The sequence below is a fragment of the Echiichthys vipera genome (assembly GCF_963691815.1).
Source record: "Echiichthys vipera genome assembly, chromosome: 1".
NCBI lineage: Eukaryota > Metazoa > Chordata > Actinopteri > Perciformes > Trachinidae > Echiichthys > Echiichthys vipera.
Window position 1 is genome coordinate 38513650 of NC_139826.1, and position 24351 is coordinate 38538000.

Here is a 24351-nt window from a genome sequence, read left to right on the forward strand (position 1 = left end):
AGTTCCCACTCTGGATGGTTTTTACAAAACTCCAACATTAATTTACGCATTCATTCAAACAAATTTGCATCTAAATTAAAAGCTTCAGCTTTTTTAAGATACAAAGTAAGTTGAAATTCGTAAGTTAAAGTTGAAATTCGTATGTTGAAGTTCGCAAGTTGAAATTCCCAAGTTGAAATTCGCAAGTTGAAGTTCATGATGAAATTCGTACATTGAAGCTGAAATTCGTGAGTTGAAGTTGAAATTCGCAAGTTGAAGTTCCCAGTTGAAATTTGTGAGTTGAAGTTGAAATTCGTAAGTTGAAGTTCCCAGTTGAAATTCGTGAGTTGAAGTTGAAATTCGTGAGTTGAAGTTGAAATTCGCAAGTTGAAGTTCCCAGTTGAAGTTGAAATTCGTGAGTTGAGGTTCATGATGAAATTCGTACGTTGAAGTTGAAATTCGCAAGTTGAAACCGACGAGAAATTGCAACGCAAGTTTTGAACCCTTTAATGTTTGAGTGGTTGTGTGGTGTACCTCAGGCAGGGATTGAACCCGCGGTGGCAGGACCTCCTGGTCGGCAGGCGGCGTCCTTCCCCACTGGACCGTCTTCAGTACTGATGGAAACAAACAACCAGAGACACAAAGACGATCAGACTGAAGCAGGAACCTGCAGAAACTTCAGCTCCATCAGTCCTGAGACACAAAACTCTCACTTCTCACTTTACTCTCATTTAGTTGTTGAGCTTCTTCAGCTGCTGGTCTCAGGATTTACAGGTGGAACCAGGTCTGCAGGTCCTGTCGTCCCTGATGGTGCAGAGGACAGGACTCCTGATGGTCTTGAGGTCGGAAGCTCCTGCTTCACTCTAAGGAGGTCTGGGTTCAAGTCCAGGTTTAGGAAAAGCTATTTTTTCTTCTTTTATTCAAATGGACGAAGAAAAGAGACTGTGGAAGAATCTGCAGAAACAAACTTTACTGTGGAGTTGGATCAGTTCAACATGGAGCATGACAGCCAGGTCCTGATGTCCCTGATGGTCCAAAGTTAAGGAGTCCTGATGGTCCAAAGGTCCGGACTCCTGATGGTCCAAAGGTCAGGATTCCTGGCGGTCCAGAGGTCAGGCCTCCGGTGGCAGGCTCTCCTGGTTGGCAGGCTGCATCCTTCCCCACTGGACTCCTGGCGGTCCAAAGGACAGGACTCCTGACGGTCCAGAGGTCGGGTCTTCTGACAGTCTAGAGGTCCAGAGGACAGGACTCTTGAAGGTCTAGAGGTCAGGACTCCTGACGGTCTAAAGGTCAGGACTCCTGACGGTCCAGAGGTCAGGACTCCTGATGGTCCAAAGGTCAGGACTCCTGATGGTCCAGAGGTCAGGACTCCGGTGGCAGGCTCTCCTGGTCGGCAGGCGGCGTCCTTCCCCACTGGACCTCCTTCAGTACTGATGAAAACAAACAATCAGGGACACAAAGACGATCAGACTCCTGATGGTCCAGTCATCAGGACTCCTGACATTCTAGGGGTCAGGACTCCTGGTTCACATGCAGGAGGTCTGGGTTCAGTTCCCACACTTGATGGTTTTTACAAAACTCCAACATTCATTTACGCATTATTTCTTACGAATTTGCATCCAAATTAAAAGCTTCAGCTGCTTTAAGATACAAAGTAAAGAGTATTTGTTTCAAGTATAAATTCGTAAGTTGAAGTTCATGATGAAATTCGTACGTTGAAGTTGAAATTCGTAAGTTGAAGTTCGTAAGTTGAAGTTCATGATGAAATTCTTACGTTGAAGTTGAAATTCCCAAGTTGGAGTTGAAATTCGTAAGTTGAAACCGACGAGAAATTGCAACGCAAGTTTTAAACCCTTTAGTGTTAGAGTGGTTGTGTGGTTTACAGGTGGAACCAGGTCTGCAGGTCCTGTGGTCCCTGATGGTCCAAAGGACAGGACTCCTGACGGTCTAAAGGTCAGGACTCCTGACGGTCCAGAGGTCAGGTCTGCAGGTCCTGTCGTCCCTGATGGTCCAGAGGACAGGACTCCTGATGGTCTTGAGGTCGGGAGCTCCTGCTTCACTGAAAGAAGGTCTGGGTTCAAGTCCAGGTTTAGGAAAAGCTATTTTTTCTTCTTTTATTCAAATGGACGAAGAAAAGAGACTGTGGAAGAATCTGCAGAAACAAACTTTACTGTGGAGTTGGATCAGTTCAACATGGAGCATGACAGCCAGGTCCTGATGTCCCTGATGGTCCAGAGTTAAGGAGTCCTGATGGTCCAAAGGTCCGGACTTCTGATGGTCCAGGCAGGCTCTCCTGGTTGGCAGGCTGCGTCCTCCCCACTGGACCCTCTTCAGTACTGATGAAGACAAACAATCAGAGACACAAACAGGATCAGACTCCTGATGGTCCAGTTGTCAGGACTCCTGATGGTCTAGAGGTCAGGACTCCTGGTTCACATGCAGGAGGTCTGGGTTCAGTTCCCACTCTGGATGGTTTTACAAAACTAAAACATTAATTTACGCATTAATTCAAACGAATTTGCATCTAAATTAAAAGCTTTGGACGAAGAAAAGAGACTGTCGAAGAATCTGCAGAAACAAACTTTACTGTGGAGTTGGATCAGTTCAACATGGAGCATGACAGCCAGGTCCTGATGTCCCTGATGGTCCAGAGTTAAGGAGTCCTGATGGTCCAAAGGTCCGGACTCCTGATGGTCCAAAGGTCAGGACTCCTGGCGGTCCAGAGGTCAGGACTCCGGTGGCAGGCTCTCCTGGTTGGCAGGCTGCGTTCTTCCCCACTGGTCTCCTGGCGGTCCAAAGGACAGGACTCCTGACGGTCCAGAGGTCGGTTCTCCTAACGGTCTAAAGGTCCAGAGGACAGGACTCTTGAAGGTCTAGAGGTCAGGACTCCTGACGGTCCAGAGGTCGGGTCTTCTGACGGTCTAGAGGTCCAGAGGACAGGACTCTTGAAGGTCTAGAGGTCAGGACTCCTGACGGTCTAAAGGTCAGGACTCCTACGGTCCAGAGGTCAGGACTCTGGTGGTAGGCTCTCCTGGTCAGCAGGCTGCGTCCTTCCCACTGGACCCTCTTCAGTACTGATGAAAACAAACAACCAGAGACACAAAGAGGATCAGACTCCTGGTGGTCCAGATGTCAGGACTCCTGACGGTCCAGAGGTCAGGACTTCTGGTTCACATGCAGGAGGTCTGGGTTCAGTTCCCACTCTGGATGTTTTTTACAAAACTCCAACATTAATTTACGCATTCATTCAAACAAATTTGCATCTAAATTAAAAGCTTCAGCTTCTTTAAGATACAAAGTAAGTTGAAGTTCACCACTTGAAGTTGAAATTCGCAAGTTGAAATTCGTACATTGAAGCTGAAATTCGCAAGTTGAAGTTCCCAGTTGAAATTCGTATGTTGAAGTTCGCAAGTTGAAATTCGTACGTTGAAGTTGAAACCGACGAGAAATTGCAACGCAAGTTTTGAACCTTTTAATGTTTGAGTGGTTGTGTGGTGTACCTCAAGCAGGGATTGAACCCCCGGTGGCAGGACCTCCTGGTCCGCAGGCGGTGTCCTTCCCCACTGGACCGTCTTCAGTACTGATGGAAACAAACAACCAGAGACACAAAGACGATCAGACTGAAGCAGGAATCTGCAGAAACTTCAGCTCCATCAGTCCTGAGACACAAAACTCTCACTTCTCACTTTACTCTCATTTAGTTGTTGAGCTTCTTCAGCTGCTGGTCTCAAGATTTACAGGTGGAACCAGGTCTGCAGGTCCTGATGGTCCAGAGGTCAGGACTCCTGATGGTCCAAAGGTCAGGACTCCGGTGGCAGGCTCTCCTGGTTGGCAGGCTGCGTCCTTCCCCACTGGACTCCTGGCGGTCCAAAGGACAGGACTACTGACGGTCCAGAGGTCGGGTCTTCTGACGGTCTAGAGGTCCAGAGGACAGGACTCTTGAGGGTCTAGAGGTCAGGACTCCTATGTCACATGCAGGAGGTCTGTGTTCAGTTCCCACTCTGGACCATTTTTAATTTATGCATGAATTCAAACAAAAGTGAATCTAAATTAAAAGCGTCAGCTGCTTTCAGATACAAAGTAAATAGTTTGTGTTGATTTCCAATTTTAAAGTTTGATTTAAAAATAAAATATTTGCCCGTTGAGCTTCTAAAGTTGAAATTCAAAAAGTCACAACCTGAAATCGATGAGAGATCGTAAACGTACGGTGTTTGTGAAGCTTTGAACCCTTTAGAAATCTGTGGGAGTTCATTTTGATTAGAATAAATTAGAAACAAAATGGCCGACGATGGCTTTAGTGCACATCTGGGTACGATACAAAGTGTCTTCCCTGGGGGGTTCTGGAAGTTTGTAGGGGGCGCTGTTTGGCTCGGATGAAACCAGGATGATTTCTGACCCGAGAGAGACAAAAGAGAATCCTTTGTTGTTTTCATAATAATGCGACACATTTCTGTCACTCCACAAACGTCAGCCAGTCTAATTGATACGATCTGAGCTGCGTACGGACGTGTTCTTGGCGCCCAATAAAAGTAAACCACGCCTCAAATATGAGAACACGAGCGGAGAGTTAAGTTTGCTGCCGTTCGACTGGAGCAACAGGAAACGATCTTCCATCCTTTTTAGTTCGATAACAGAGAAACAGAATATCTACGTTAGACTAGCTGGATTAAAAACAGACAATAATAAAGCCTTCTTCTTCTTTTTCTTCTTCTTCTTCTTCTTCTTCTGCTTCTGCTACTTCTTCTGCTTCTTCTTCTTCTTCTTCTGCTTCTTCTTCTTCTTCTCCTTCTTCTTCTTCTTCTTCTTCAGCTCAGACGTGCGTCGACCTCCACGCTTCACCTCCTCGCGTCTCTTCTGTGGGTGAATCTATCCGTGTGCGTAGAAAACTGTTTCTTTAAACAATCAAAGTCCTCAAGTGTTCATGTTAAAGCTACTTCCTGTTTACGTTTGGTTGCAGAGAGGACGGAGACAAACAGGAGAGAAGAGAGGAAGGAGACAAACAGGAGAGAAGAGAGGAAGGAGACAAACAGGAGACAGAAGAGAGGACGGAGACAAACAGGAGACAGGAAGAGAGGACGGAGACAAACAGGAGAGAAGAGAGGACGGAGACAAACAGGAGAGAAGAAGAGAGGACGGAGACAAACAGGAGACAGAAGAGAGGACGGAGACAAACAGGAGAGAAGAAGAGAGGACGGAGACGAACAGGAGACAGGAAGAGAGGAAGGAGACAAACAGGAGAGAAGAAGAGAGGACGGAGACAAACAGGAGAGAAGAAGAGAGGACGGAGACAAACAGGAGAGAAGAAGAGAGGACGGAGACAAACAGGAGAGAAGAAGAGAGGACGGAGACGAACAGGAGACAGGAAGAGAGGAAGGAGACAAACAGGAGAGAAGAAGAGAGGACGGAGACAAACAGGAGAGAAGAAGAGAGGACGGAGACAAACAGGAGAGAAGAAGAGAGGACAGAGACAAACAGGAGACAAGAAGAGAGGACGGAGACAAACAGGAGACAGGAAGAGAGGACGGAGACAAACAGGAGACAGGAAGAGAGGACGGAGACAAACAGGAGAGAGGAGAGAGGACGGAGACAAACAGGAGAGAAGAAGAGAGGACGGAGACAAACAGGAGAGAAGAGAGGACGGAGACAAACAGGAGACAGGAGAGAGGACGGAGACAAACAGGAGACAGAAGAGAGGACGGAGACAATCAGGAGAGAAGAAGAGAGGACGGAGACAAACAGGAGACAGGAAGAGAGGACGGAGACAAACAGGAGAGAAGAAGAGAGGACGGAGACAAACAGGAGACAGAAGAGAGGACGGAGATGAACAGGAGACAAGAAGAGAGGACGGAGACAAACAGGAGACAGGAAGAGAGGAAGGAGACAATCAGGAGAGAAGAAGAGAGGACGGAGACAAACAGGAGACAGGAAGAGAGGACGGAGACAATCAGGAGAGAAGAAGAGAGGACGGAGACAAACAGGAGACAGGAAGAGAGGACGGAGACAAACAGGAGAGAAGAAGAGAGGACGGAGACAAACAGGAGAGAAGAAGAGAGGAAGGAGACAAACAGGAGACAAGAAGAGAGGACGGAGACAAACGGGAGACAAGAAGAGAGGATGGAGACAAACAGGAGAGAAGAAGAGAGGACGGAGACAAACAGGAGAGAAGAAGAGAGGATGGAGACAAACAGGAGAGAAGAAGAGAGGACGGAGATGAACAGGAGACAGAAGAGAGGACGGAGACAAACAGGAGAGAAGAGAGGATGGAGACAAACAGGAGAGAGGAGAGAGGACGGAGACAAACAGGAGAGAGGAGAGAGGACGGAGACAAACAGGAGACAGAAGAGAGGACGGAGACAAACAGGAGAGAAGAAGAGAGGACGGAGACAAACAGGAGAGAAGAAGAGAGGACGGAGACAAACAGGAGAGAAGAAGAGAGGACGGAGACAAACAGGAGAGAAGAAGAGAGGACGGAGACAAACAGGAGACAGAAGAGAGGACGGAGACAAACAGGAGACAGAAGAGAGGACGGAGACAAACAGGAGAGAAGAAGAGAGGACGGAGACAAACAGGAGACAGAAGAGAGGACGGAGACAAACAGGAGACAAGAAGAGAGGAAGGAGACAATTAGGAGACAGAAGAGAGGACGGAGACAAACAGGAGAGAAGAGAGGAAGGAGACAAACAGGAGACAGAAGAGAGGACGGAGACAAACAGGAGACAGAAGAGAGGACGGAGACAAACAGGAGACAGAAGAGAGGACGGAGACAAACAGGAGAGAAGAAGAGAGGACGGAGACAAACAGGAGACAGAAGAGAGGACGGAGACAAACAGGAGACAGAAGAGAGGACGGAGACAAACAGGAGAGAAGAAGAGAGGACGGAGACAAACAGGAGAGAAGAAGAGAGGACGGAGACAAACAGGAGAGAAGAAGAGAGGACGGAGACAAACAGGAGACAGAAGAGAGGACGGAGACAAACAGGAGACAGAAGAGAGGACGGAGACAAACAGGAGACAGAAGAGAGGACGGAGACAAACAGGAGATAGAAGAGAGGAAGGAGACAAACAGGAGAGAAGAAGAGAGGACGGAGATGAACAGGAGAGAAGAAGAGAGGAAGGAGACAAACAGGAGACAGAAGAGAGGACGGAGACAAACAGGAGAGAAGAAGAGAGGACGGAGATGAACAGGAGAGAAGAAGAGAGGAAGGAGACAAACAGGAGACAGAAGAGAGGACGGAGACAAACAGGAGACAGAAGAGAGGACGGAGACAAACAGGAGAGAAGAAGAGAGGACGGAGACAAACAGGAGACAGAAGAGAGGACAGAGACAAACAGGAGACAGAAGAGAGGACGGAGACAAACAGGAGACAGGAAGAGAGGATGGAGACAATCAGGAGACAGGAAGAGAGGACGGAGACAAACAGGAGACAGAAGAGAGGACGGAGACAAACAGGAGAGAAGAGAGGACGGAGACAAACAGGAAAACACCGACAGAAGGAGACAAAAACACCGAGACTAGAAAGGAGAGGAGGGCTGCCCTGATGGAGTCATTACAGACTTCATTCACACAACTCTCACCAACACCTCCATCACAGAAAATGTCTCCCCCCAAGCTCCCCCTTTATACCGAAGTCCGTGCGTCGTCAAAGTCTACACGTGCCCGTATATAGTCCTGTTATTCACTTGACAGGGTGTGATCTCATCGGCCTCTATTTCCTGTTATTCACTGTTGAGGGAATAACCACAAAATGATGCAACACATGTACTTTTGATCAAAATGAAGCTGGTGTTACGTGGTTCTTGTTGCTCTGTGGTATAGCATTACTTTCTACCACGTTAGCTGTAAACCCATGGAATAAATGTCAATTTAAATTAAAGACGATGCAGCTGTTTACAAAGTGCAGACGTGCTGCAGTCATCCGCAGAAAAACACCTTGATCTCATTAAAATGAGTCTGAAGGTGTTGGTGGTTATGAGTAAGAAGCAGTTCAGCGCTGAACTGCACCCGTTTGTGGATCCATGACAGTTTGGGCTGAAGTGAACGAGGGCAGGTGCTCCTCCGCCCGCCCCATTTCCCTCAGCTCTTCAAGTGGTGTCTGTGTGACGTGTGCTGTAACGTGACACCAAGGGCGGAGGGTAAGTGAAGGAGGACGTGTTGAACAACTAATGAAACGCAGCTTTTGTTGTGGCGCTCCTCTTCCTGGAGTGAACACAGCTTGATAACCCCTCCCTCCTCCTCCTGCTCTGAAACACAGCCAGCTCCACTCTGAACTCCACTTATTTCCTTGTTCCCTCCCCTTCAGATCTACACTTTGAAAATGGGTGGAACCAACATGGTGGTGACGTGCAGGAGCTGACAGGCCCCACTCACTGCACACACACATGTTGTTGAGATCAGAGCTCAGACTAGTTTCACTGCTGAGGAAGAGAAACGCACACAGGCGTTGGCACTGAGAGGTGAAATGGCGCAGAAAGGAGTTCAGCTGGACCGGGAAACCTTCTCTTGTTCCATCTGTCTGGATCTACTGAAGGACCCGGTGACTATTCCCTGTGGACACAGCTACTGCATGAACTGTATTAAAAGCCACTGGGATGAAGAGGAGGGGAAGAAAACACACAGCTGCCCTCAGTGCAGGCACAGCTTCACACCGAGGCCTGCCCTGCTGAAAAACACCATGTTAGCAGTTTTAGTGGAGGAACTGAAGAAGACTGGACTCCAAGCTGCTCCTGGTGATCACTGCTATGCTGGACCTGAGGATGTGGGATGTGATGTCTGCACTGGGAGGAAACTGAAGGCCCTCAAGTCCTGTCTCTTCTGTCTGGCCTCTTATTGTGAGAAACACCTGCAGCCTCATTTTGACTCAGCCACATTCAAGAAACACAAGCTGGTGGAGCCCTCCAAGAAGCTGCAGGAGAACATCTGCTCTTGTCACGATGAGGTGATGAAGATGTTCTGCCGTACTGATCAGCAGTGTATCTGCCACCTCTGCCTTGATGACGAACACAAAGGCCACGACACAGTCTCAGCTGCAGCAGAAAGGAGCCAGAGGCAGAGAGAGCTGGAGGGGAGTCGACTAAACATCCAGCAGAGGATCCAGGACAGAGAGAAAGATGTGAAGCTGCTTCAGCAGCAGGTGGAGGCCATCAACCGCTCTGCTGATAAAGCAGCGGAGGACAGCGAGAAGAGCTTCAGCCAGCTGATCCGTCTCATGGAGAAGAGACGCTCCGATGTGAAGCAGCAGGTCAGATCCCAGCAGGAAACTGAAGTGAGTCGAGTCAAAGAGCTTCAGGAGGAGCTGGAGCAGGAGATCACTGAGCTGAAGAGGAAAGACGCTGAGCTGGAACAACTCTCACACACAGAGGATCACAACCAGTTTCTCCACAACTACACCTCACTGTCTCCACTCACTGAATCTACATCCAGCTTCAAGATCCGTCCTCTGAGACACTTTGAGGACGTGACGGCGGCTGTGTCAGAAGTCACAGAGAAACTACAGGACGTCCTGAGAGAGAAATGGACAAACGTCTCACTGACTGGGACTGAAGTGGATGTTTTACTGTCAGATCCACGAGCAGAGCCCAAGACCAGAGCTGACTTCTTAAGATACTCACGTGAAATCACACTGGATCCAAACACAGCAGAGAAATATCTGTTATTATCTGAGGGGAACAGAAAAGCAACATGCATGAGTGAAGAACAGTCTTATTCTGATCACACAGACAGATTCATTAGATATCCTCAGGTCCTGAGTAGAGAGAGTCTGACTGGACGTTGGTACTGGGAGGTGGAGTGGAGAGGAGAAGTTGATGTAGCAGTCGCATACAAGAATATGAGCAGAACAGATGAATTTGGATTCAATGACAAATCTTGGATGTTATATTGTAACAACAACAGTTATAACTTTTATCACAACAACGTCCAAACTCCCGTCTCAGGTCCTGGGTCCTCCAGAGTCGGAGTGTACCTGGATCACAGTGCAGGTGTTCTGTCCTTCTACAGCGTCTCTGAAACCATGACTCTCCTCCACAGAGTCCAGACCACATTCACTCAGCCTCTCTATGCTGGACTTTGTATTGATGATGAAAACTCTGCTGCTGAGTTGTGTAAAGTCAAATAGTCAGAAGTCATTTAATGGTTAAATCCTCAAACTTATTTCGTCTCCACGTTTGTCGCTGAGAGCTGAGTTTTCTTTCCACGTCTCGGCTGCACACAGATCAGCTGTCACTCACACGTTGTGGGCGGGACTTTGACGTCTTGTCATTAAGTTGTGGTGTAAATGTTTGAGTGTCTTTAGGTGGCGCTCCTTCCTGCGTGTGTTCAGCCACGGAGCCTATCACTGCTCATGGGGATGGAAAAGGAAACGTGTGTGTGCTCTAAATGTCTGATGAATATCTGATTCTATGGATGCATTTGTATGTTGTTGTTTCTTTGTTTGTCACACGTACGAATGAGGCTCTGGGATTGATGCTAAAGTGTAATAATCCAGATTATAATGAGGGAGGAAATCCTGATTCTTCTCTGTTCCACAGCTGAGATTCTGCTCAAACATGTTGACTGTGTGGATGAAGTGTTCCTGAAATCATTGAGTCATTTCACTTTACTGATGGGACGTGTGAACAAACTGAAGCTTTATCAAGAAATAAACGTCAACACACTCTTTTTCTTCTTGTTATTATTTCAGGGTATCAAACAAAGCTGATGGAGAAAATATGAAACGGTATAACTGAGCCAGCTTTTCCTCCTGAAACACGTGACAGGTCCAGACGGGGCTGCTGTAAAAACTGGGAGGTAATTGGGGAATGAGGAAGAGGTGAGCATGTGGAGACCGGCCACTGGGACGGGTGAGGAAGTCCGACGACATCTGGGGAACGACGAATCTGGAGAGTTCCTATTAGGTCCATTTTGAGCCATTTCCCTTTAACACGTCTTCTGTCAGACTGGTGGTGTCGTGATTGGATCAGGACAGTCTCCCTCTCCTTTTTTAGTCGTTGTTTTTGTCTCCCTCTGTCCGTGTTTTTCCGTATGTGCTCCTCTTTTCTGTTTCCCTGGCTTGTGCTCGTTTTCCTGGCAGGTGTGTCTCGTTGGCACTGATCACCTGCCACGCTGTATATTAACCCGGTCCTGAGCCTCATTCGGTGCCGGATCACACTCTACATACCCTGATGTCTCCCTGCGTACCTTTCCTCTATTGCTCATTCCCCGTGTCCAGTTTGTATCAGTTCTCTTCTTGTTTTTACTTTGTTTCTTCGTGCACCTTTTTGTAAAATAAGTTTATTAAATGTGTTAATACCGTCTCCTGAGTTCCGTGTCTGTATTTGGGTCCAATCCACCGCGTATTCCCCGTCACCCCACGTGACAGGTGGAAAGAAACCATTCGTTTGACTCCACTTTGTGCGTCTAAATCCACCAAAAGTTATCATTAAATCAAGCCTAATTTGCATAATTAATCATAAACTTTTTGGTAAACTTGTAGTACAATCAACTGGGGGACATCTACGGTGATATCTGTTAGTTAAATGTTTATTCACCTGAGGATCGGCCGCGTTCATCGCATATCCGATCGGGCTGATTAGTCGATGTCAGAGCAGATATCTGATCCTGGTATCAGATCTGTGCATCTCTACTTTGTTCAGATATCTTTCAAAGCCTCGTCATTTTATCCTTAGAGACACCTGAGACATCTGTGGGAGAGGAAAGAAAGAGAGCTGGTGCAAAATGGTTTTTTAATTTCCTGCTTTTTCTAGACTTGAGCTGCTTTAACGTGAATTTCCGCGGTGTGGGATCAACGTGTCATGAACGGTACTCGGAGGAACTCAAAGGGACCCAGATGCAGACACGGACACAGAGTAAGATGTAAACAAGTGTTTTATCAAAAAAACTATGAACACAAAGTGTCCAGGGAGCAGGGGGGAAAAGGGAATGAGGTCCAGGTGCAGGTGAAGAAACAACAACGTGGTGATCAGGGGGAAAACTCGAATGGGTGGTAGACGAGCAGGCGAGGGTTCAGACGGGGAAGCAGGATCTCGGGGAACGAAAACAAGAGGAACAAAAAAACAATTAACGAAGAAAAATAAACACAGATCGAGGAAACTAGCATAAGTTAAATGGGAGGCAACCAAGTAAGACACGGTGCCACGTAAATGCGAAAACGGTCTGGCGCCGATTGGGTCCCCCATCCGGCTTTTTACGCTGCAGGTGTTGATGAGGTAATTAGCCGAAGGTGGGCTGATCCACGCCTTCCAGCTCCAGACAAACAAACACAAAGGGAAAGACACGTGCATGGAGAAACAGACAGAGGGAAGAGGGAAAGGTCTGACAGGACAGGGATCCTGACACAACGAAGTTTATCCAATGTTAGTGCAGTTACAGTAAATCTTTCCCCTCTGAGACGTAAAGAACCACGAAACTGTACTTGAGTAAATGCACATTTACAAATGCATGTGTGAACTTTTTTGTCCTACTCTTAAATATAACTTTGAATAAAGTCACCATGTGTTACTGGATAAAAACAGATGCTGGATCAAAGCGGGCAGTTGGATTTCTTCCTGTAAACGACACAAAGTGTGGCATCAGACATCTGCGCGTCTTTACTTCCGTCTGAGAATAGATGGATCACCAGCTGCTCAGGAAACCATCAGCGTTTTAAGAAGAATCACCTTTAAAGTGTCATTCCAGCGCAAAATCATCCCGTGGTCTTTTTCTGCCCTTACATCCATCAAATAAAGCACGGAGGCAGTTTTTTTTATGTGTAAACTATTAATGGAGAAATCCAGGAGAGTCGCTAACAGCGGGACGTGGCTAACAGTGATTAGCTCGGGGCAGCACGGTGAAGGCATTCAAAGGCTTTTCATACACAAGGCAGACTCAAAGTGCTTCACAGCACAACATGTCATGGATTCAAATGCATTACAGAAAGACAAAGAGAATAAAAAAACAGACAATAATAAAAACAGTGCGGACGTTAAAAGTGCAAAGATTTAGCAGAAAGCTAAGGTGAACATAAAAGTGTTCAGTGTAGTTTTTAAAGTGGTCAGAGTGGCTGAAAGTCTCACATCTTCAAGGAGTTTATTCCAGCTGTTTGTTGCATAATGACTGAAAGATGCTTTCCCTTGATTTGAGTTTACTCTGCGAACCACAGAGGATCTTAGTGACCTAGAAGGTTTATGTAGTGGGGTCTTCAAAGGTCTTTTTTAACCACTAATGCTGCTGAAACTAACAGCAAACCTCTGCAGCAGCATGAGAAGAGTCCCTACACACACAACAAAGCACCAACAGCGTAGTTAGTGAAGCCAGAGTTTATTAAAAGAGTGTTTTAAAGACTTACCAACTGGCCCCTGTACCAGCTCCTCTCATAGTAAAGTCCATTCAAGTGGATTACCAAAGTCAATCCCAAAGGAAGGAGCCCATTGGTGCTTTGTTTTGTGTGTAGGGACTCTTCTCATGCTGCTGCAGAGGTTTGCTGTTATTTTCAGCAGCATTAGTGGTTAAAAAAGACCTTTGAATGCCTTCACCGTACTGCCCCGAGCTAATCTCTGTTAGCCACGTCCGACTGTTAGCGACTCTACAGGATTTCTCCATTAATAGTTGTTACATGGAAAAAACTGTCTTGATGGCTTATTTGATGTATGCAAATGTAAAAACAGACCATGAGTTACACCTTAACATTGCATTGAAATAAGCGACACAGCGTCTCCGCGTTGACTGTTTGTAATCACGCCGTGTGAAACTCTCTTCACATTTACTGCGCGCCTTTATCTTTTATCTCATCTATAATTGATAATATGAATAATCCAATTAAGCTTCCGTGGCTCTAGTCACCTGTTTAAAAGAGTTTGCACTGCGACGATCATGGAGGAAAGGATTGTACTGTTCTGCATTACAACAAGAAAATCAAATAAAGCAGCAGCAGATGTGAACCAGTCGGCACTGACTCCATTTTCTGGTCACCGTGCGGTCCGTGACAGATAGATTTCCAATACCATCATGCTCCAGTTATTGATCCGAAAAATATGCACCATGTGACGGTAGAGGTGGTTGGGAAGCTCCTGTATGTATGTGTTTTAAGGTCACTCTGGGTCTAATGAAGCCGCACAACAGTCACAGGGAAAAAAGAACAGTTAGAGAGTGGAGAGAGTGACACGGGCATCAGTGAGCTCGCAAACGCCCGGTTACCAGGCAAACAGATCGCTGACGGACCAGATTTCAGTCCTGAGCGAGGACGGGGAGAGTGAAATGAGGCTGGATAATGAGGAAAAGCAGGCTGTATCCCCAAAGGGAAAGAGCAGAGAGCTCCGTGCACGCAGCTCTTCGCACCATCCCTCCGTCTCTATCTCTTTAAGAGCCGGAGAAGGAGTGTGTGTTCAGTGTGTGTGAGTGGATGTGGGGGAGGGGTATTGGCTGGGGTGGAACAGTCCTGTAATGAGCAGATTTTAGAGAGAGAGAGAGAGAGAGAGAGAGAGAGAGGCCAAAAAACAAGAGAGGACAGATGACTTGGTGGAATTGGGATACAACAACAATCCAGGTTTTCGGCGAGCGCTGAAAACGGAGAGGACAAAGAGAAAGGGAGAGGAATAATTCATATTTCTCCTTCTTCGCATCCTCCTCTTCCAGGGGACGCTTCATCTTTCCATCACAGCGGAGCAGAGAGAGAGAGAGGAGGAGGAGGAGGAAGAGGAGATATTCACTCTCCGTTATGTCTGCCGAGGTGTGTGTGCGAGGCTGAGGCTGTGTGTGTGTGTGTGTGTGTGTGTGTGGTTATATGGATGTGTGTGTCTGAGCCTTGTTTCCAGGCCATAGTGCAGCAGCAGCAGCAGCAGCAGCAGCAGCAGCAGCAGCATCAGCATCAGCATCAGCATCGTCCCCGTCCTGTATCCCTCTCTGCGAGCCTGTGCTGCAGGGATGTGTGGATGCTGTAATGTCTGATTGAGCCGAGCTCCGCCGCCGCCGCCGCTCTGTGGGCCTCTGGGACTGCTGGAAAAGCCTAGGCCTCGCTTGTCTGGAGCGCCCCGCTGCACCGGCTGAGGCGACAGGCCGACGAGCTCCCCCGGCTGCGAGGCTGCGTGGAGCAGGAAGGTGGAGGAGGAAGTGGAGGAGGATGAGAAGCACTCTGAGCCTGCATGCCCATGGGAAGCAGCATGCACAACAGCTGCGTTCGTCACTCCGGACTCGTCGCTGAGGCTTAGGCTGCTTCTCCATCGTCAGGCGATGCTCTTCGGGCCACGTCCTGCCTCTTTTACAACGAGGAGCTGGTGTTTCACATCCTAAACTGACAGGAGAGGGAGAGTCGAGGCCCCGCACCTCCATGCTACCAGCTTCAAACGAGGCCTCCTCCCTCTTTGCTCCTTCTGAGTGAACCAGGCCCTTGTTTTTTCTCTTTCTTGACGTTCTAAGGATTTGCCTAAACCTGTTTCATGCATGTCCACTGGAGGCAGGTTTGACTTTGATGATGGGGGGTCGTACTGCGGGGGGTGGGAGCAGGGTAAGGCCCATGGACGAGGGGTCTGCACGGGGCCCCAGGGTCAGGGCGAGTATGCGGGCGCCTGGAGCCACGGCTTCGAGGTCCTGGGCGTGTACACGTGGCCCAGCGGGAACAACTACCAGGGCACCTGGGCGCAGGGCAAGAGGCACGGCATCGGAGTGGAGAGCAAGGGCCGCTGGGAGTACAGAGGGGAGTGGACGCAGGGGTTCAAAGGTCGCTACGGGCAACTGGAGAGCACGGCGAGCGGGGCCCGGTACGAGGGGACGTGGAGCAACGGGCTGCAGGACGGATACGGCACTGAAACCTACTCTGATGGAGGTAAGGCTGCTCAGACTTCCTTCTGTCACTGTGTCCAGCTGTGTCTTCGCACAAACATCAGGTCAGAGATCAGATTGAGTACCGCGTGACTTCTCTGAATAAAACATCTCAGCTCTTGTTCCAAAAACGGGTTTTCAGGCTGCAAGTGGAGCGACTTGCTCACTGAGCCTGCTGCTAAAATCCACTGTAACACTTCTGCGATGTAGGCTGAACATGTAGGTCACGTCCACATGAACGCATGGGTTACTGAGCAGGCCCAGCGGGGCCTGAGGGTTCAGGGGCCCGAGGGTTCAGGGGCCCGAGGGTTCAGGGGCCCGAGGGTTCAGGGGCCCGAGGGTTCAGGGACCCGAGGGTTCAGGGGCCCGAGGGTTCAGGGGCCTGAGGGTTCAGGGGCCCGAGGGTTCAGGGGCCCGAGGGTTCAGGGGTCCATAATTTGTATAGTGTGCTGTAGTATTTAGTAATATATCTGAGCAGAAGAGTCACAGAGTGGATCTGCTGTGACAGGAAGATCAATCTCCATTATTAATAAAGCATGTGACAACAGAGATGCAAAATGACTACAAAGATGCAAAATGACTACAAAGATGCAAAATGACTACAAGGAGATGCAAAATTACCACCAAGATGCAAAATGACTACAAAAAGATGCAAAATGACTACAAAGAGATGCAAAATGACTACAGAAAGATGCAAAATGACTACAGAAAGATGCAAAATGACTACAAAAAATGCTAAATGACTACAAAGAGATGCAAGATGATTACAAAGATGCAAAATGACTACAAGAAGATGCAAAATGACTACAGAAAGATGCAAAATGACAACAAGGAGATGCAAAATGACTACAAAGAGATGCAAAATGACTACAAGGAGATGCAAAATTACCACCAAGATGCAAAATGACTACAAAAAGATGCAAAATGACTACAAAGAGATGCAAAATGACTACAGAAAGATGCAAAATGACTACAAAGAGATGCAAAATGACTACAGAGTGATGCAAAATGACTACAGAGTGATGCAAAATGACTACGAGGAGATGCAAAATGACTAGAAAGATGCAATATGACTACAAAGAGATGCAAAATGACTACAAGGAGATCCAAAATGACTACAAAGAGATGCAAAATGACTACAAGAAGATGCAAAATGACTACAGAAAGATGCAAAATGACAACAAGGAGATGCAAAATGACTACAAAGAGATGCAAAATGACTACAGAGTGATGCAAAATGACTACAGAGTGATGCAAAATGACTACAAGGAGATGCAAAATGACTACAAAAAGATGCAAAATGACTACAAGGAGATGCAAAATGACTACAAAGAGATGCAAAATGACTACAGAGTGATGCAAAATGACTACAGAGTGATGCAAAATGACTACAAGGAGATGCAAAATGACTAGAAAGATGCAATATGACTACAAAGAGATGCAAAATGATTACAAGGAGATGCAAAGTGACTACAAAAAGATGCAAAATGACTACAAAAAGATGCAAAACCACCAGAAAAAGATGCAAAATGACTAGAAAGAGATGCAAAATGGTACTAATACTATCACTGCAGCCCCATAGGTCTGGGTGTTGCAGTGTGGGAGGGTTGGGGGTCTCAGGGCCGTCGCCTCAGCGTCCGTCCACGACCACGCGAGGCGTCTGTTTTATCGTCAGCTCATCAGAAAACAGGCTGTGTTTGTTACAAGAGGACGTGTGTTTCTAATATTAGAAATCGAACCATGTTGAAATCTCATCACTTCCCCGTCTGTTTGGAGACGCAGAGATTCATAAAAACACACCTTCACCCCTCTCCCCTCTGCATCACACCCGCTGTCGCCGTGGTAACGAGGAGACAGCGGGTCAGCGTGTCACTAGAGACCAGCTCGAGGCTCTTCCTCCTCTCTGATTGGCTCTCTGCCTCCGTCAGTCTCGTTTGTGAATCTAGGCCGCCCCCGAGCACCCGGATGATGGAAGCCAGGTCAATAAGTGATGCAGGTGTAATGAAAACACCGTGTGTGTGTGTGTGTGTGTGTGTGTGTCTATGCCTGTGTGTGTGTGTGTGTGTGTGTGGTGCATTGGAGGCAGCGCTCCCAGTGCGAGCAGCCAGCCTCACATCCTCACACCTGCTGTTTCAGCTCAGACCGTAACGTATAAAACTAAGATGGTGAGGAGAGGGAAACATAAAAAAAGACTGCGTCACGCGACAGCTCCGCTCCTCTCTTCCGCTCACGTGGACGACCGCCGACAGATGAATGTAGCACGCACGAGCTGACACATTTTCCACAACCCAATAAGTGTGTTTCACACACAGACAGGCGTGCCAACACGGCGAGCTCCTTTTAAAAAAACCACAATCAAACCACATCACAGGGCGCACGCAGCCTCGTGCACCTGCAGACAGAAGGGGTTTGAGTTCCAGCACCGCGGACAGCTCCTCCGTGGGCCCGTAAAAGGCTTTAAATAGGAAAATAAATGGTCATAAATAAGGTGATAAACACAGAAAACAGGAGGAGATACTCATTTAGTGCAAATACAGAGAATAACAGGGCATTATGGAGACGTTTTGACTTTAATTGGAGTCATTTCCAGGTTTGGATGAGTTTGGAAAAAGGGAAAATGCTTGTGTTGTTTCCAGACTGTTATCTTTCACTTTGTAAAATAAAATATATTAATATAAAACAGGGGTGGAACGGTTCACGGTGTGTAAAATAACCGTGTTTCAGATCTAGAGTCTAATGATTGGATTCTTTTTTATCAAGATGTTCTTAAGGACGAGTCGTGCAATCATGCAAAAACTGGAATAATGTCGCCGTGCGTTGTTTACAGCTGCCAAAACAAGTTTATTCTGCTTTTAAGCCTTCATCATTTAGTCGATATTGTTCTTTAAAAGTGAATATTGCTAAACAAGCCGAGTGTGAAACGGCCGGGATGAGGATCAGCACCTCTAAATCTGAGGCGGTGGCTCTCAGCAGGAAACCGGTGCATTGTTTACTCCAGGTAGGGAATGAGTCCTGACCCCAAGTGAAGGAGTTCAAGTACCTCGGGATCTTGTTCACGAGTGAGGGGACGATGGAGCGTGAGTTTGGCCGGAGCAGCAGGGGCGGTGCTGCAGTTGCTCTACCGCACCAAAGCTCTGGATCTACCACTCAGTCCTGGTTCCTACCCTCACCTGTGGTCATGAAAGCTGGGTCAGGACCCAAAGAACCAGGTCCAGGTCCAAGCGTGTGAAATGTGTTTCCTCAGGAGGGGGTCTGGAGTCTCCCTTAGAGAGAGGGGGAGAAGTTCAGCATCCGTGAGGAACTCGGAGTAGAGCCGCTGCTCCTTTGCGTTGAAAGGAGCCAGTTGAGGTGGTTCAGGATCATCTGGTAAGGATGAACCCTGGGCGCCTCCCTAGGGAGGTGTTCCAGGCACGTCCAGCTGGGAGGAGGCCTCGGGGAAGACCCAGGACCAGGTGGAGAGATTAGATCTCCACACTGGCCTGGGAACGCCTCAGGATCCCCCAGTTAGAGCTGGTTAATGTGGCCCGGGAAAGGGAAGTTTGGGGTCCCCTGCTAAAGCTGCTGCCCCCGCGACCCGACCCCGGATAAGAGACTGAAGATGAGATGAGATGAGACTTTGCCTTGTTGTTGAATTGTGCTAAACAAATAAACTTGCCTTGCCTTTTTTTGTCTTTTTGAGATATTTTACGTCAAAAAAAGTCGTTTTTACCAGTAAAAACATTGCTGTTAAAGCTGGATTGTTAGAGAAGCACTGGAGGGTCATTAGGATTCATCCTCTGGGAACCATGAACGTCTGCACAAAGCATCGGGACAATCCATGCAGTAGTTGTAGATGTTTCAGTTTGGACCGAATGCAGTAAACACAGATAAAAACAAGGATGTAACTCTGACTCTTGTCTCTTTGTCTCTCAGGAACCTACCAAGGCCAGTGGCTGGGCGGGATGCGTCATGGCTATGGCGTGCGGCAGAGTGTACCGTACGGCATGGCGGCCGTCATCCTCTTCCCTCTGAGAACATCCATAAACTCCCTCCGCTCCGAGCACAGCCACGGCCCTCCGGCTGTGCTGGAGGACGGCACCGCCACCACGCCTACAGACGGGGTGGTGGCCGGGCTGGCCGGGAGCCCCGTGGGCCGAGGCGGGTTCGCTCTGACGGCTCCGAGTGAAGCTGAGCGCCAGAGGAAGAGGAAAGGCCGCTTCCGGCAGTCAATCCTGAGCGGCCTAAAACTGCGGCGCTCCGAGTCCAAAAGCTCGCTGGCCAGTCAGCTCAGCAAGCAGAGCTCCTTCTGCAGCGAGGCCGGCATGAGCACCGTCAGCTCAGCGTCCACTGACATCCACTCCAACGCCAGTGAGAGCGAACAAGGCGCCCCCGTGGACGCCACTGTCACTGAAATGTACGCTGGCGAGTGGCGGAGCGACCAGAGGGCCGGCTGGGGCGTGAGCAGGCGCTCCGACGGCCTGCATTATGAAGGGGAATGGGCGGCCAACAAGAGGCACGGGTATGGATGCACCACCTTCCCCGATGGCACCAAGGAGGAAGGGAAGTACAAGCAGAACGCGTTGGTGAGCGGAAAACGCAAGAACCTGATCCCACTGAGGGCCAGTAAGATCAGAGAGAAGGTGGACCGGGCCGTGGAGGCTGCAGAGAAGGCCGCAGACATCTCCAAGCAGAAAGCAGAGATCGCCATGTCGAGGTAACGCCTTCACGCCACTCTTGAGGTTCTACGTGGATCTATTTTGGCACATTATATCCACCAGAGGCCAAACCAATGCAACAGGGGACATGACTCCTTTTAAAAGATCTGCAGACCTACACCTTACAACATAAACAAACAAAATAAATAATCAAATACCAAGCTAGGGCTACACGGTGGTGTAGTGGTTAGCACTGTCGCCTCACAGCGAGAAGGTTACAGGTTCTAAAATTGCCCCGTAGGTGAGAATGGTTGTCTGTCTCTGTTTGTCTCTAAGGGCGTGATCACACTGTCCTCCCGGACCGAGACCCGGGCTTTAGGGTACTTGTCCCCCCTCCCTCTCCCCCCCGCGTCCCAGCCCTGTTTGTACTCACACTACCTGGGCCTCGGCCAATGCTTCTTGCTGTCCATACGCCATCACGCCGTAACACGTCACACGCATTGATCGCGTGTGTGTGGCTTTGTTTACAAATCTTTCCACAGACCTCTGAGTTTTTGTGCGTCTTGTCGACTGTTTTTGAATCTTTTCATCGACCAAATCTGCAGTAAACACTCCACCTCCGCATCACACCAACGTGAACCTTTCACCACCATTGTTGTTGTTGTTAAATATCCGCGCATGGTCCGTCCTTCTATTTACATGTCCGAACAGGCGGACATAGCGCTACTGCCATAGGGCTCGTGCTCGTGCTCGTACACGTGCGCACGCTCGTGCTCGTACATGTGCAAACGGCTCCGCTAAAGCCCACCTATTTCAAGCGGGCCGTGGAGGGCCAGCTGGCCCCAGTTGAGCGCGGAGCGGGTGCACTCACACTACTTAAAGGTACTAGACTTTAGCTGAAAAACCGGTTTTGGCCGCGGCCAAAAGGATAGTGTGAGCACGCTCTATGTGTCCTGTGATAGACTGGCGTCCTGTCCAGGGTGGACCCCGCCTCACGCCCAATGTTAGCTGGGATCGGCTCCCGCGACCCCGACCCCGGGATAAGCGGTTGAAGATGAAATACCAAGCTAGCCAGTCAGCTAGATTAAGTCCAGTTTAACGACCTAATGCTTGATCAACACATTTTTGCAAGATGAGAGACAACTGGTCGGCTCGTCTTTGAGGTTTAACCATCTGTCCCTCTGCAGGACTGCGGTCTGGTCGGGGTGTCTGGGGTCAGATCAGGCACTGTTCAAAGCATTTACCACGAACCGTATTTCTGATCAGGATACGTCCTTCGATGCTCACATAAAACTAACGACAAGGACTGCATCCTTTCACCTGCGTAATGTTGCGAAAAGTAGGAACATCGTGTCTCAGAAAGATGCAGAGAAACTAGTCCATGCATTTGTTACTTCTACGCTGAACTACTGCAACTCCTTATCATCAGGCTGCTCCAATAAGTCTGCTAAGAGTCTCCAGTCTGTGTGTGTGTGTGTGTATGTGTGTGTGTGTGTGTGTATGTGTGTGTGTGTGTGTGTGTGTGTGTGTGTGTGTGTGTGTGTGTGTGTGTGTGTGTGTGTGTGTGTGTGTGTGTGTGTGTGTGTGTGTGTGTGTGTGTGTGTGTGTGTTCCAATAAGTCTATTCAGAGTCTCCAGTTGGTCCAAAATGCTGCAGCTCGTGTACTGACTAAAACAAACCGAAGAGAACATATTTCTCCTGTATCAGCTTCTTTTAAAACCCTCTCCTTACGTAGAAAGCTCTTATTGGTCAGGCTCCGTCGTGTCTTAAAGAGCTCATAGTACCGTATTACCCGACTAGATCTCTGCGCTCTGAGAATGCAGGGCTACTCGTCGTTCCTAGAGTCTCCAAAAGTAGAACGGGAGGCAGCTACCAATTCAATTCAATTCATTCAATTTTATTTATAGTGCCGAATCATAACCAAAGTTATCTCAGGACACTTTACAGAGTAGGTAAAGACCACACTCTATGACTTATTTATGATTTACAGAGACCCAACAATTCCCCCGTAGAGTACGGTGGCGTTGAAAACCTTCACTATAACAGACAGGAACGTCAGACAGACCCAGCTCTGTGGAGGACGCACGTCTGTCTGCACCGGAGAGAGGAAGAGAAGGAGAGAGAAGGAGAGAAAAGACAGACACAAAGACAGAGACAGACACACTTCCAGTAACTATAATAATATCTATAGTAATGTGAATATGACTTATTAATACAGCAGAATAGTAGAAACAAGCACAGCTAAGGTGATAGAATATAACAGCAGCAGGAAGCGTCATGCAGGACCAAGGCAGCAGGCACCACCACCATCAGCAGAGACCTGCGAGACGACAAAGCACAAACAACTCAGGGGAAGAAGTTGAGTTAGTAAAATGCAGTGATACCAAGCTCCTCTCCTGTGGAACCGACTCCCAAGTGTTATCCTGGAGGCAGACGCTGTCCCCATATGTAAGAGTTTACGTAAAACTTTCCTCTTTGATAAAGTTACAGCTACGAGCCCTTAGCTATGTTGTTGTTATTGTTGTTGATGTGCGTCCTCCACAGAGCTGGGTCTGTCTGACGTTCCTGTCTGTTATAGTGAAGGTTTTCAACGCCACCGTACTCTACGGGGGAATTGTTGGGTCTCTGTAAATCATAAATAAGTCATAGAGTGTGGTCTTTACCTACTCTGTAAAGTGTCCTGAGATAACTATTGTTATGATTTGGCACTGTAAATAAAACTGAATTGAACCGCCATTCTGCGCGTTGGCGGGTCCCTCTGCCTCACTCCCTGCTCCTGTTTGACCATCGTGGTTCGTGTCGTGTTTTTTTGCAAGTGAGGGGTCGACCCACCTGCTACCTGAAGAGTTAGTTTCAAAAAAGGTTTCTGTAAAAACACAAGTTTCTGTATGAACACAAGAACAGAACCAGTAAAATGACACTCAGCCGAAGGAATTATCTAATAAAGAGAAAGTTTGACGTTAAAGTTCATAGTGTATAAGAGAGGAGCGTGCAACTCAGCGCCCCGTCGATCAAAACTCGCTGTCGTGCTACCAGAATGCATTGCACAGCAGCAAAACGTCTAAAAATAGATGCAAAACCACCACGAAAAGATGCAAAATGACTAAAAATAGATGCAAAACCACCACAAAAAGATGCAAAATGACTAAAAATAGATGCAAAACCACCACAAAAAGATGCAAAATGACTAAAAAAAGATGCAAAACCAGCACAAAAAGATGCAAAATGACTAAAAATAGATGCAAAACCACCACAAAAAGATGCAAAATGACTAAAAATAGATGCAAAACCACCACGAAAAGATGCAAAATGACTAAAAATAGATGCAAAACCACCACAAAAAGAGGCAAAATGTCTAAGAATTTTAGAAAAATCACATTATATTGAATCGTAACCGCTGCATCATGATTTCACCGTATTTTCACGATAAGGTCCAACATCCAAAACAAGACTTAATAAACAAACGAAATGTTGAATGATACAATTTTGGGAATATTTAAATCAGGGGGAGCCAACCCCGACCCTAACCCTGCTCCAACACACCTGATCTAAATGATCTGCTCGTTATCCAGCAGCTGCAGCTCGTCACGGGTTTGATCCTCATAAGCATCAGGCGTGTCGGAGCAGGGAGAACCCTAACCCCATGCAGGGCCGTAGCTCTGCAGGAGCAGGGTCGGCCCCCCTGCCTTAAATCCTGGATGTGAATCTATGAGAGTGTTTGTAGCTGGAGCCTGCGTGACCGCCGTGTTTCCACCTGTGCAGGATGAGCCACGCTCGTGGGAAGGCGGAGGCCGCTGAAGGGGTGGCGCAGAAGGCCACGGAGGAGTGTCGACTGGCCCGGATCGCTGCCAAAGAGCTCTCTCCCTCCTTCCACATCTACGGGAACGGTGAGTGCACGACACACGGGGCTCCATCTTTGTTCTATCACACTTTGGATTTCATCGATTTT

The 24351-nt window shown here is 48.1% G+C and overlaps 2 protein-coding genes across 2 annotated transcripts in view; both read left to right on the forward strand.

Moving 5' to 3' along the window:
* Nucleotides 1–8437: 8437 nt before the first annotated feature.
* LOC310950189 (tripartite motif-containing protein 16-like) lies at nucleotides 8438–10059 on the forward strand (the record flags this gene model as incomplete). The annotated part of the gene is made up of 2 exons (XM_083917855.1): nucleotides 8438–9765; nucleotides 9885–10059. 2 exons carry the CDS (start codon nucleotides 8438–8440, stop codon nucleotides 9982–9984), a joined length of 1428 nt encoding a protein of 475 aa, XP_083773981.1. The 3' UTR covers nucleotides 9985–10059.
* Nucleotides 10060–15390: 5331 nt separating this feature from the next.
* jph3a (junctophilin 3a) overlaps nucleotides 15391–24351 on the forward strand; it is a gene marked incomplete at its 5' end in the record, with an annotated part of 15199 nt that continues 6238 nt past the window's right edge. Inside the window, 3 exons of the mRNA XM_083914107.1 lie at nucleotides 15391–15772; nucleotides 19681–20461; nucleotides 24165–24289. Coding sequence (XP_083770233.1) covers nucleotides 15391–15772; nucleotides 19681–20461; nucleotides 24165–24289 — 1288 coding nt within the window. The remainder of the gene's footprint in view (nucleotides 15773–19680; nucleotides 20462–24164; nucleotides 24290–24351) is intronic.